We start from the raw sequence: 12,253 nt of genomic DNA, 5'->3' as shown, positions 1-12,253 counted from the left end.
TTAATCCTTTAGATTCAAATTGACCATATCCAACCCGATTATTCTACATATGTTATGTTCAAACTGGCCAGATCTGGCCTCTCACACCTCTCCTACAATGTCAGTCTAAAAATAAACAATCACATCGCAGAAATCCCAAAGCTGTGAGATGACGAATGATTCATTCAAAACAATGTGAATAAAAAAAGCATTATATTAGACAGATTAATGTGGATGCTAAAAAGGGTTAAGATTAATTAGAGCAAGGTGGATTGATTGGGCAAACGAAGAAAAAAACAAAACAAACAAACAACAACAACTCACCTCATTCAATGAAATGGTAAATTCTCCTTCTACGGACTTCTTTCTGGCGGGTGTAACGCAAGAAGTTGCAGCTACATGTGAAAACGCTTCAAATATAAGTAAAAAAATCACCACTCATTTCATTATTTGAAACACACACACACACACTTACCACATTTATTGTGCGCAGTTCAAGAGTTCTATATATATATATATATATATACTAGCAGAAATACCCGGCTTTGCCCGGGTTAAAGAGAATAATGAAATCTAAAAACGCCGTCTAGACTACGCAACCCTCAACTGTTAGTAGCTACGATACCATATTTCTACATTAATAACTCTCCAATCCATGCCAGCATGGAACATAGACATTAAGTGGAATGCCAGTCTCTCATCCAGGAGGGCCTTGAAATCAATGTTACCAACTGGGGACTATGTGTGTCGTAGTGATAATAAAAAGACTCAAAGGAGGTCTGCAACGAAATAATTTTACTCAATACTTTGCAAGTGAATCAGTGGAGGCAAAGATGCGTCTCATTTACTTGACAATTTATGCACCACATTGCAGAAATCACAATGTAAGTATATCTGAAAGGGTAGTCTTAAACTGTTGTACCGTTGAGTTACAAATAATGCTCATCTGTTATGTTCGGGTTAAAATTTCATCAACATCAAAAATATATGAATTTTCATGGGAGTTATGGCCGTTATGCATAGAATATAATTTCCAAATTTCATAAAGATCCATTCAGTACTTTTGACGTAGTTTTGGATAAGAAAACAAATGACTAATGTGTGTGTTTGTGTGCATGTGTTTGTGTGTGATGGGTGTATATATGTATAGATACCTGTATGCATGTATATATATGTATATATGTGTACATATTACATGTACATCTATATATATATATATACATCTACACATGTGTATACATATACATGTATGCATATAGATCTATATCTATATATATATATATATATGCATATACATGTATATGTATACATATACATCTCTTTCTCTCTTTCTGAAAGTATCTGTCATTACAGTATCGAAATGTGATTGTTTCAGTTAGTGGAATAACGTGTACATATACATCTATATGTATACATATACATCTCTCTCTCTCTCTTTCTCTCTTTCTCTCTCTCTCTGAAAGTATCTGTCATTACAGTATCGAAATGTGATTGTTTCAGTTAGTAGAATAGTTTCATTTTTAAAGTGAAAGTATTTGACATGAGTGTTTTTGTTTCACTTTTGACACGTAATACTTAAATAGTGGAGGAGATATTATGTTGCCGTGGGCTCGAACTCTGCAAGAAGTTAATAATTTTTTTTGACTAAAACACAACTGGAACCCTAAGTAAGGCATCTGTAAAATTTGAATGAAATTGGTTGCGTAGTTCTCGAGTTTTAGGGATTCACCCAGACAGACAGACAGACAGACACACATTCTCATTTTTATATATATAGATATATATAATCCTTTCTACTATAGGCACAAGGCCTGGAATTTGTGGGGAGCGGGATAGTCGATTACATCAACCCCAGTACTTGACTGGTACTTAATTTATCAACCCTGAAAGGATGAAAGGCAAAGTCAACCTCGGCAGAATTTGAATATATACACATTTACACACACACACATATATATATATATGTAATTTATTGTGCTTTTAATTATTAATTTTTCTATATGTGATAGTGGATTTTCATCGATGAGTTCTTGAAACTTGGTTATTTTCCCTAAAACTATATATTTTATATATATATATATGTATGTATGTATGTATATGTATGTATATATAATTGTTAAACAGGACATCAAACATCTCAAGTCATATATGATATTATTAGAGGAAGAAGTTCAGAATCTTACAGCTGCGTCTGGGTTGTTCTTGAGTTTGCGGTATTTCAGCACCTGAGACAAATTGAGGGGGGGGGGGAAAGGAAAATGAGAAATGGTGTATATCAATAAGATGAGAGCATAGAGGAAGGGAGTAAAAGAATAAGGAGATGGAAAGAGATAGAAGAAAAAAGAGGCATAAAAGGTCATAGTTCAACTTTCCGAAGTCATAGAAACCACGGAACCCCAGTAATCCGTTACAGCACTTACCTGGTGTACCTAATCGTTTAGATCACCCATTCCCCCATCCCACACACTCTTGCAGCCTCTACCCTTCTACTGCCCTCTTACTCTTCCAGTTTTCGTCCCCATTCACTTCTGGTCACCTTAAACCTTGAGGGTCCACAGAACAACCCTATTTCTATCTGTTTTCCGCTCCATCCCGATCGTCTCCCTGTCCCCATCTCTTTGAAAATGTAACCCCATAACCTCTGGTCCCCTTCTTTAATGCTTTAATCCTTAATCTCTTTAGCATAAAGCTGTCTCTCGCAGGATTCGTAGTCCTGCAGGCTGTCAGATGCTGGTGGCATGTGAAAAAGTACCCAGTACATGCTAAAAAGGGGTTTACCTTATGAAGGGCAACACCCAGCCATAGAAACCATGCCATGCTTTCCCTGTTTTCTAAAATGTATGTAGTTGTGTAAATAAGAAAAAAGTAAGTAAAAACCCCTAACTGGTGACTGGAGGGGAAGGCTGTCCTCTCAACCAATACACTGTTTTGGGTGTCACTGGATGATGGACTCTGGTGATTATGTTATTCCAGGCTGGCCTTAGTATGCTTGAGGTTACGGCACAGCAACTTCGTGTCTTCCTCAATTTGTTTTGCCCATGAAGAATACACATGTACTTGTATCATCATCATCATCGTTTAACGTCCGCTTTCCATGCTAGCATGGGTTGGACAATTTGACTGAGGACTGGTGAAACCAGATGGCTGCACCAGGCTCCAATCTGATTTGGCAGAGTTTCTACAGCTGGATGCCCTTCCTAATGCCAACCACTCCGAGAGTGTAGTGGGTGCTTTTACGTACCCACTATATGATGAACAAAATGAATAATAATAATAACCATGTAATAAAAAATACGTTCCTCCTACCTCATATCATGGACGCTTCTCTCTCTCTCTTTCTGTCTCACTTTTTGCCTTATACTCTTTTTCTCTCTCCTTTTACTTTCTCTCTTTGGTGTGGTGCACTGGATCCTGCAGTGTGTGGGTCACTGCTGCCACAAAAATTGGTGTGGTAGTCTTTTGGGGCTCATCCTGCAGACATAGCCAAATCCCTGTGGCCTGTACTGCTGGACTTAGTTGTGTAGTTCCTCTACAAGAGGCCCATCCTGTTCTGACCTGTTCCCTTATACTCTTAATCTCTCATCTCCTCATGCAAAGCCCCCACCCTTTCCTGGATTTCATGGTCTAGCAAGCTGTATGGTAACCTTACTAGAACTGGTGGCATGAAAAGAACACCGAATATACATTGTAAAGATATTGGCATCGAGAAGGGAATTCAACCCTAAAAACCAGGTCAAAGTAGACACTTGAGCATGATGCACCGATTGAACCTTTCAGATCCTGTCAAACCATCCAACCCATACCATCATGGAACACGGATGTTAATTGGTGATGATGATGATGATGATGATAATGATGATGATGACTAAATAGGGAACTTTTAGAATACTTTTTGTTTTTTTTCATTCTTTCTTGTTGCTACTTACTTGGAGTTTGTACATTCAACAGGAGGAAGGTGAATTCTTCGGAGATGCATTCGCTATCAGGACTTGTCCTTGTAATGGTGAAAGTACTGCCAGCTTCTGAAGTCTGGCCCAACTTTCTTACTGTTGTCTTTGAGGAAGCCATAGTATGAGCTGAACCTCTGGTAGGTGTTGCACCTGTATGAATAGAGAGAGAGAAAAAGAGAGAGAGAGGGTTAGGTGATGGTGTATGAACACAGGGCCAAAAAGTCATGCACAAAATAAGTTCAATATGCTCCAGAATGGCCAAAGACATGCTTGAATTCTTCTAAAATTGAATAAAATAAATAAAATAATGGCCTGGTGATGAGTCAGAGGTAAAGAATGATTGCCTCTGCTTCACTGATTTGGAAAAGAAAGATCTGAGAGAAAGAAATATAATGAGAATAATATAAATGAAGGAAAAGGAATGCAAAGGAAAGAAGGAAGAAGAAAGGAAAAAGAAAAAAGAGGAAGAAAAGGAAAAAGGAGAGGAAGAAGGTAAGGAAAGGAGGATAGGGAGAAGAAGGTAGGGAGGGAAGAGAGAAGAAAGAAGAGAGAAAAGAGAGGAAGAAAGAAGAGGAGAAAGGAAGAGAAGAAGGAGGGAAAGAAGGAAAGAAAAAAATGAAAAAAAGTGAAAAATGAGATTTACTCAAATGAAAATCTGAATCCGTTTCTTCTTCTTCATCTTCTGTGTCCGATCGTGGGGCATTGGCCTTCTCGTCATCGATCTCGTGGCTGTATTGGGACATCCCGAAATTCGTGCCCAGGTAGGCAAAGGAAGACGGGGAGCTTTCTGGAAAACTCTTGTCCTGGAAAAGTTTAAAAGCGGCGGAGGGGGGGGGGGGAGAGAGAAATATATTAGAAGAAAAATCAAAAGAAAAAAAAAACATCAAAACGAAATACAGAAGAAAGGGTTTTTCAAGGACCCTATTGCCTGATCAGTGGAGGCGTAATGGCCCAGTGGTTAGGGCAGCGGACTCGCGGTCATAGGATCGCGGTTTCGATTCCCAGACCAGGCGTTGTGAGTGTTTATTGAGCGAAAACACCTAAAAGCTCCACAAGGCTCCGGCAGGGGATGGTGGCGAACCCTGCTGTACTCTTCCACCACAACTTTCTCTCACTCTTACTTCCTGTTTCTGTTGTGCCTGTAATTCAAAGGGTCAGCCTTGTCACACTCTGTGTCACGCTGAATATTCCCGAGAACTACGTTAAGGGTACACGTGTCTGTGGAGTGCTCAGCCACTTGCACGTTAATTTCACGAGCAGGCTGTTCCATTGATCGGATCAACTGGAACCCTCGACGTCGTAAGCGACGGAGTGCCAACAAATCAACAAATTGCCTGATCAAGAAACAAAAGTTTCATTGGGTGTGTGTGTGTGGGAGGTGGTGCATGCATGCGTGGGGGTGTGTGGGGTGTGTGGGGGTGGGTGGTGGCATACATTAAAACAATGATGGCATTGATATACATCAAAGACTTCCATGTCCAGAAACTGAATCTTCCCTTCAAGATGGTAGGAGGTGCTCGGAGAGCTAGGACACATTGCTGTTATTTCTTGCAGGTCATGGGACTATGTAGCGACTCCCTTGTTGGAATCAAAGAGTATATTAGAGACTAAACGATTCCTACCTCAAAATGCTCCCTTTCTGGTGTGGTCAAGAGATCTTTTGAACTGGTTTGGCATACGTATTTTTTCAGAATTTCTTCCATGGTATCCCAGAACCAATTTTTATCTGAAGAGAAATATTATAAGGAGGTTAGGCATCAAATATTGAGTATTTCAGCATTATAAATGTTTGTGTGTGTGTGTTTGTGTGCATTTATATGTATGTATGCATGAGGGTGCACGGCCTAGTGGTTAGGGTGTCGCACTCACACTTGTAAGATCGTGGTTTCAATTCCCAGACTGGGTGGTGTACTGTGTTCTTGAGCAAAACACCTCATCTCACATTGCTTTCTGACAGGTTTATGGTCAGTGGAGACCCCCCAGCCTTCTTGCCAGCCCCTCACCCCCCAGACCATATCCCTGCTTACTGCTATCGGAGCAAGTGTGAGCCCTGTGAGTCAGAGTGGGCCGTTCCAGTACATCTCCCTCACTATTCTCCAGGACAATCATCACCATCATCATCATCATCATCGTCATCGTCGTCGTCGTCATGACGACGACGACGACCATCACCACCACCACCACAACCATCATCACTTAATGTCTGTTGTCCATGCTGGCATGGGTTGGACAGTGTGATCAGAGCTGGCAATCCAGGGGGCTGCACCAGACTCCAGTCTGATGTGGCATGGTTTCTACAGCTGGATGCCCTTCCTACAGAGCATGCTGGGTGCTTCCACATGGCACCACACAGCCACTTTAATGTGATGCCACATGGGCACCTTGTCATCACACAGGCACTTTCGGCTCACTTTTTGAAACTTAATATTCCATCTCATACCACCCACCCATCTTCCCATTGTCACCCAAAATAGCAGGAATCTTTGGTGTTACATCTCTTTCTTTCTTTCCCTTTTTCTCTTCCTCTCTCTCCTTCCCCCTCGGTTGCTGCTTCTGTCTGCCCCCTTCTCTTCTCTATTCTCCCTCCTTCTCCCTTTCTGTGCACCGATCCCTCGTTTCCTTCCTTTCTCTCTTCTATCCATTCCATCTCCTTCTGTGCATTGAGAAAAATACTGCAATATATTTCACATTACCGTTATTGTCCAGAATTCTGTCAGCCAAAGTTCTGGAACTTTCATGAATCCAAAGACGGATGATGATGCATATCAAAGGTGGACAAGGGTATGAAGAGAACGACGAGTGTTCTTGAGAATCCTCAGTCTGGGCCTGTTGACTGGTACAAATGATAGCTGTCAAAAAAAAAAACAACAAAAAAAAGGAACAAATATAAGGTGTCAAAAAACAAACAAAACAAAAAGAAACTAAAAAAAAAACAATAAAGAACCCCCTCAAAAAACAAATGTAAGCTGTCAAGAAGCAACAAAAAAAAAGGAACAAATCTCACTGGCTGTGTGGTTAGAAGCTTGCTTCCCAACCATATGGTTCTGAGTTCAGTCCCACTGCGTGGCACGTTGGGCAAGTGATTTTGTATTATAGCTGCAAACTGATTAAAACCTTGTGAATGGATTTGGTAGAAGGAAACTGAAAAAAGCCTCTGTGTGTGTGTGTGTGTGTGTGTGTGTCTGTATTTGTCTCCCACTATTACCACCTGATTACTGGTGTTGGTGTGTTTACATTCCCTTAACTTAGCAGTTCAGCAAAAGGAATCGATAGAATAAGTACCAAATTTGAAAAATAAAAAAAAAAGTACTTGGTTTGATTCATTCAACTAAAAATCTGTCAAGGCGGTGCCCCAGCATGGCCACAGTTCAATGACTGAAATAAGTAAAAGATAAAAGACGAGAGATAAGCAATAAAGGAATGCAATGTGGTTGGCGTTAGGAAGGGCATCCAGCCATAGAAACCAAGCCAAATCAGACTGGAACCTAGTGTAGCTCTCTGGTTTACCTGTTCCAGTCAAACCGTCTAACCCATACCAGCATGGAAAGCAGATGTTAAATGATGATGATGATAAATACACATGCACAGAGAGAGACACACAGACAGACAGACAGAAAATGGTATATAAAGTGCTTACATTGCTCAGCCTTTTTCATTTCTTTCAGTAAGACGCTGGCATTCCTTGGGGTCAGTAACCTCAGACCATTGTAAATATGGGCCACATCGTGAAGTGTGAACAAATAGTATGGATGCTCTGGGGTTGGTTTCAACTTCTCTTTGACACGGGTGTACAATTCTATGGTGCTTTGGGTCAAACACTTTTGGCAGAAACAGTAACAACAATAGCAGTGAGTAAAATAGAGCAGAAGGAGAACATAGCATATTCTGAGGTTAAAGGTCATATCCTATATGTGGTAATATAGTAGGTGTGATAGTGGTAGTGGTAGTGGTAGTGATTAGGATGACATGATGGTGTGATGGTAGTCCTCAATATATATATATGTGAATAAAAATAAAAAATATACAAAAAAAAAAGGGGTTTGTATGATCGTGTATAGAGGAATATATTATTTAAAAGAGTTCCAACTCTGTCTGTTTTTTATGTTTTATTTATATTCTTATTTATATTCTTATAAAATTAATGTGGGATATAGAATATGGAACATATAATATAAATAGTAAAATGAAATGAAGTATTGAATGTTTTATTGAATATATGAAATATTGAGTATTAAAGGCTTTTCTCTGTTCCTTTAATACTCAATATTTCATATATTCAATAAGACATTCAATACTTCATTTCATTTTACTATTTATATTATATGTTCGATATTCTATATCCCACATTAAATAAAACATAAAAAACAGACAGAGTTGGAACTCTTTTAAATAAAATATATATATATATTAATAATAATAAAGGAGTTACGACGCAAAAACGTATATATTCAAATGAACATATTTATCTTCTTCAATATATATTTCAGTATAAAGAATTCATTAAGAGACTTAATAAATCAAAATTTCTTTACACATCTTCAGGAATAAATATAACACCAGAAAACTACATTCGGTTTAAAAATACAAACCGTTCATGGCGAAAAAAAAAAAAAAAAAATATATATATATATATATATATATATATATATATATATATATATATATATATATATAGGAGTAAATGTAAGGACAAGCGAATTAGTCAAGTCGATATACAAAAAATATTAAATACATTTAATACAAAAATGTTTAGATATAAAAAAGTTCACACATAAATAAAAAAAATGTTCGTGTGTGTATATGGATGCACATATATATATATATATATATATATATATATATATGAGGGTGGCTGTCTACACATATGTGTCTGAGTGTACACACATATATTATTATTTTTATATTTATATTTCATCTTTACTTTGATTTTATTCTTAATTTTTAAAAATTATTTCTTTATTTTTTCATTTTTTATAATTTTCTAATTTTTACATTATTTACATTATTTACATTTGACGGATATTTGTCCTCATCTTGTTTGTTGTTAACACAACGTTTCGGCTGATATACCCTCCAGCCTTCGTCAGGTGTCTTGGGGAAATTTCGAACCTGGGTTCTCATTCCTAACGATGTTACTATTATTATATTATTATTATTATTATTACTATTATTAATCAGGTCGCTGCTGTGAATCGAACTCGGAACCTTGGGGTTAGTAGCCCCAAGATTCCTAATTTTTATTTCCTAATTTATAATTTTGTTCTTTATAATTCATACCTTAGCTTTATCCCTCAACACTCTGCAGCTGGTATACCATGGCGCACTGGTGTGCCACAAGATGATGCTAGGTGTGCCACGAGACGATGTAAATAATGTATTTCTATACCTGAGTTAATTTTCAATCAGAGTTCCTAATACTCATAACAGTTACCTGTGCTAAATTTGGTATGTAAATCTGAAGCTGGAAAGTGGAAGGTAAATCTTCGAGCAAGATTTGGAAGACCTGAGAATATATTGAAACCAGTTGACTTGTGGTTGGCGTGTGGAATGTTATGTTGAAGAAAAGATTGCCGAGTCTTTGACTTAAAATGTGTGTCCCATGTCCAAGACCAGTTCCTGTTGGTAAGAGAGAAAGAAAACGGTTATTACAGCAGCAACATCACCCTCCATCCCTTTTCCATGCTGGCATGGGTTGTATGGTTTGATGGAAACTGGCAAGTCAGGCATGGCTGTGGGGTTAAGAAGCTTGCTATTCAACTCATGCGGTCTTGGGTTCAACCCCATTGCACAGTACCTTGAGCAAGTGTCTTCTACTATGTTGCTTCACTCCACTCAGCTGGCAAAAACGAGCTGTACCTGTAATACAGAGGGGGCCGGCCTTGTCACATTCTGTGTCACACTGAATCTCCCTGAGAACTGCGTTAAGGGTACATGTGTCTGTGGAGTACTCAGCCACTTGCATGTAAATTTCACGAGCAGGTTGTTCTGTTGGTCAGATTAACTGGATCCCTCAATGGAGTGCCAGTTATATAGGTGGTCGTGTGGTAAGAAGTTTGCTTTCCAAGCATGTGGTTCCAGGTTCAGTCTCACTGCATGGTCTCCAATTGGGTAAGTGTTTCTACTATAGCCCTGGGCCAACCAAAGCTTTGTGAGTGGATTTGGTAGACGGACACTGGAAGAAGCCTGCTGTCTATATGTATATGAGTGTGTGTGTGTGTGTCTGTGTGTTACTGTCTCCTTGCCTTAACATCGCATGACAGCTCTAAGCGAGTGTCACTACTATATAAGCTGTGTCCTTCATTTCCAATCTTCCGAGAAAACATATCTGGCCACAGGGAAATATTATCTTACTTGGAAAGAGGTAAGGGTTGATAACAGGAAGGGTATCCAACTGTAGAACATCTGCCTCAATCAATTCCATCTGACCCATGCAAGTATGGAAAAATGAGCATTAAATTGATGATTTTATATATATATATATATATATATATGCTACTATAGCCTTGGGCTGATCAAAGCCTTGTGAGTGGATTTGGTAGATGGAAACTGAAAGAAGCCCATCGTATATATATATATATATATGTGTATATGCATATCTATGCATGTACCTTTGTGTCTATGTTTGTCCCCACCCCCACCGCTTGACAACCAGTGCTGGTGTGTTTATGTTCCCATAACTTAGCAGTTCAGCAAAAGAAACCAACAGAATAAGTACCAGGCTTTAAAAGGAATAAGTACTGGGCTTGATTTCTTCAACTAAAGGTGGTGCTTCAGCATGTCAAATGACTTCAGCATGTCACACACACACACACACACACATATATATTACACATACATACACACACACATACATACATGATGGGCTTCCTCACCGTTTCCGCCTACCAAACTCACTCACCTCACACGGAGGGATTGGTGAGACGAGGGCTATTGCCAAGGGTATTTACAGCAGGAACTGAACCTGAAACCTAGTGGTTGTAAAGCAAACTTGTTAATCACACAGCCATACACAGTGTCAAGCTAAATGCAAATATTTCAGGTGTGTCTGGGTGAGATAATTATTGCATGCACGTGTTTGTTACTTACCGAGATCTGTTGGTGATGTTATGGCGGCTATGAAGTTAAGATAATGCACACTGCACTGTGCATGCTGTTCTTTGTCGTAAAATTCTGCCTCATTCATGATCTGACGAAGTAGTTCCAAGGTTGGCTGACAACCTGGTATGAAACAGAAACATATATATATATATATATATATATAGATATATATATATATATATTTTTATATATAACGTTGACCACTAACGTGGACATTCAATGTGCTAGAAATAGATCACATCTTGTGTCTATTAAGACCTAAATTGTTCTCAAAACGAAATTTAGCGGAATACCAAAGCGTAAGCGGGCAAGACATTTAAAATTACCGAAAAAATCATTATTAAACAGGGACCAGTTTCAAAATTAACAATCTTACCGACTGTCTGTTTCTCTTCAGCCTGATTCGTAATGTAACCATAATCCTCAGAACCCTATACAAAGTTGCCCACCATCATAGGTGCACGTGTATATGGTTCTGTTAATTACAGCTTAATGGTAAAATTCAAAAGTCTTCGTTTTGGCGCGCTAATTCCAGGAATATGTCTGCAGAAAATATTAACTGCGTCGCATATATCCAGTTTGAGAACTCGGTTATGGTTAATACATTAAAACATAGGGTAAAAAATCATATATTAATTAATATCTATATAATGTGCTAGCTTCCTGGTAATTAATCGATATTAATTAATATATGATTTTTTACCCTATGTTTTAATATATATATATATATATATATATATAATTTAATTTATATAAGGGCATTACTATACAATAATGCCCTTATATAAATTAAATTATATATATTTATAGAAAAAAATGATGGGTTTTTTTTCCTTATGAGGTTTTTTCACGCTGACTACTTGATAAATTCTTATAAAGATTTTATCCTTACAATAAATGGAGCAAAATGCATATAAATAAAAATTCCTTTAATTCCTACACATGTTTCAAAATATATGTGGACTCTACTCCAAAGAAGTAAGAACTGCTGGAATTCCACATATATTCATCGTCAGAGAACCAACATATAAAAGCAAGACAAATGCAAAATGATGAGGTAACTTACTAGTTATAATATTACATGGCCAAGTAAGTGACCGTTAGAAGAACGCTTGTTTACATAGAGTTATAAAGGGAGGGGGCAGTAAACGTTATACTAAAGGTTTAAATTAAATGATTAAAATGGGGGGAGGAGGGCAAAATGGATCACACTAAAACTAAAAGTC

At 38.0% G+C, this 12,253-nt stretch overlaps 1 protein-coding gene across 5 annotated transcripts in view; it reads right to left on the bottom strand.

Moving 5' to 3' along the window:
- Positions 1-12,253, bottom strand: part of LOC106879164 (dynein heavy chain domain-containing protein 1) — a 141,277-nt gene that overhangs the window by 50,501 nt on the left and 78,523 nt on the right. For 2 of the 5 annotated variants that reach the window (XR_016238637.1, XM_089343381.1), the window contains exons 56-64: positions 11,016-11,147; positions 9,361-9,545; positions 7,567-7,747; positions 6,623-6,778; positions 5,552-5,655; positions 4,573-4,732; positions 3,906-4,079; positions 2,163-2,204; positions 304-389 (exon numbers count right to left, since the gene is read on the bottom strand). Coding sequence is in view for 4 of the 5 variants with exons in the window: in XM_089343381.1 (XP_089199507.1) it covers positions 304-389; positions 2,163-2,204; positions 3,906-4,079; positions 4,573-4,732; positions 5,552-5,655; positions 6,623-6,778; positions 7,567-7,747; positions 9,361-9,545; positions 11,016-11,147 (1,220 nt within the window). In the remaining variant the exon portion in view is untranslated. The remainder of the gene's footprint in view (positions 1-303; positions 390-2,162; positions 2,205-3,905; positions 4,080-4,572; positions 4,733-5,551; positions 5,656-6,622; positions 6,779-7,566; positions 7,748-9,360; positions 9,546-11,015; positions 11,148-12,253) is intronic. The other 3 variants (XM_089343382.1, XM_089343383.1, XM_089343384.1) reach the window with 3 other exon arrangements.

Source organism: Octopus bimaculoides, chromosome 27, assembly GCF_046866305.1.
Source record: "Octopus bimaculoides isolate indiv1 chromosome 27, ASM4686630v1, whole genome shotgun sequence".
Classification (NCBI taxonomy): Eukaryota; Metazoa; Mollusca; class Cephalopoda; order Octopoda; family Octopodidae; genus Octopus; species Octopus bimaculoides.
Note: the sequence above shows the minus strand (reverse complement) of the source record. Positions and strands in the feature narration are given on the sequence as shown.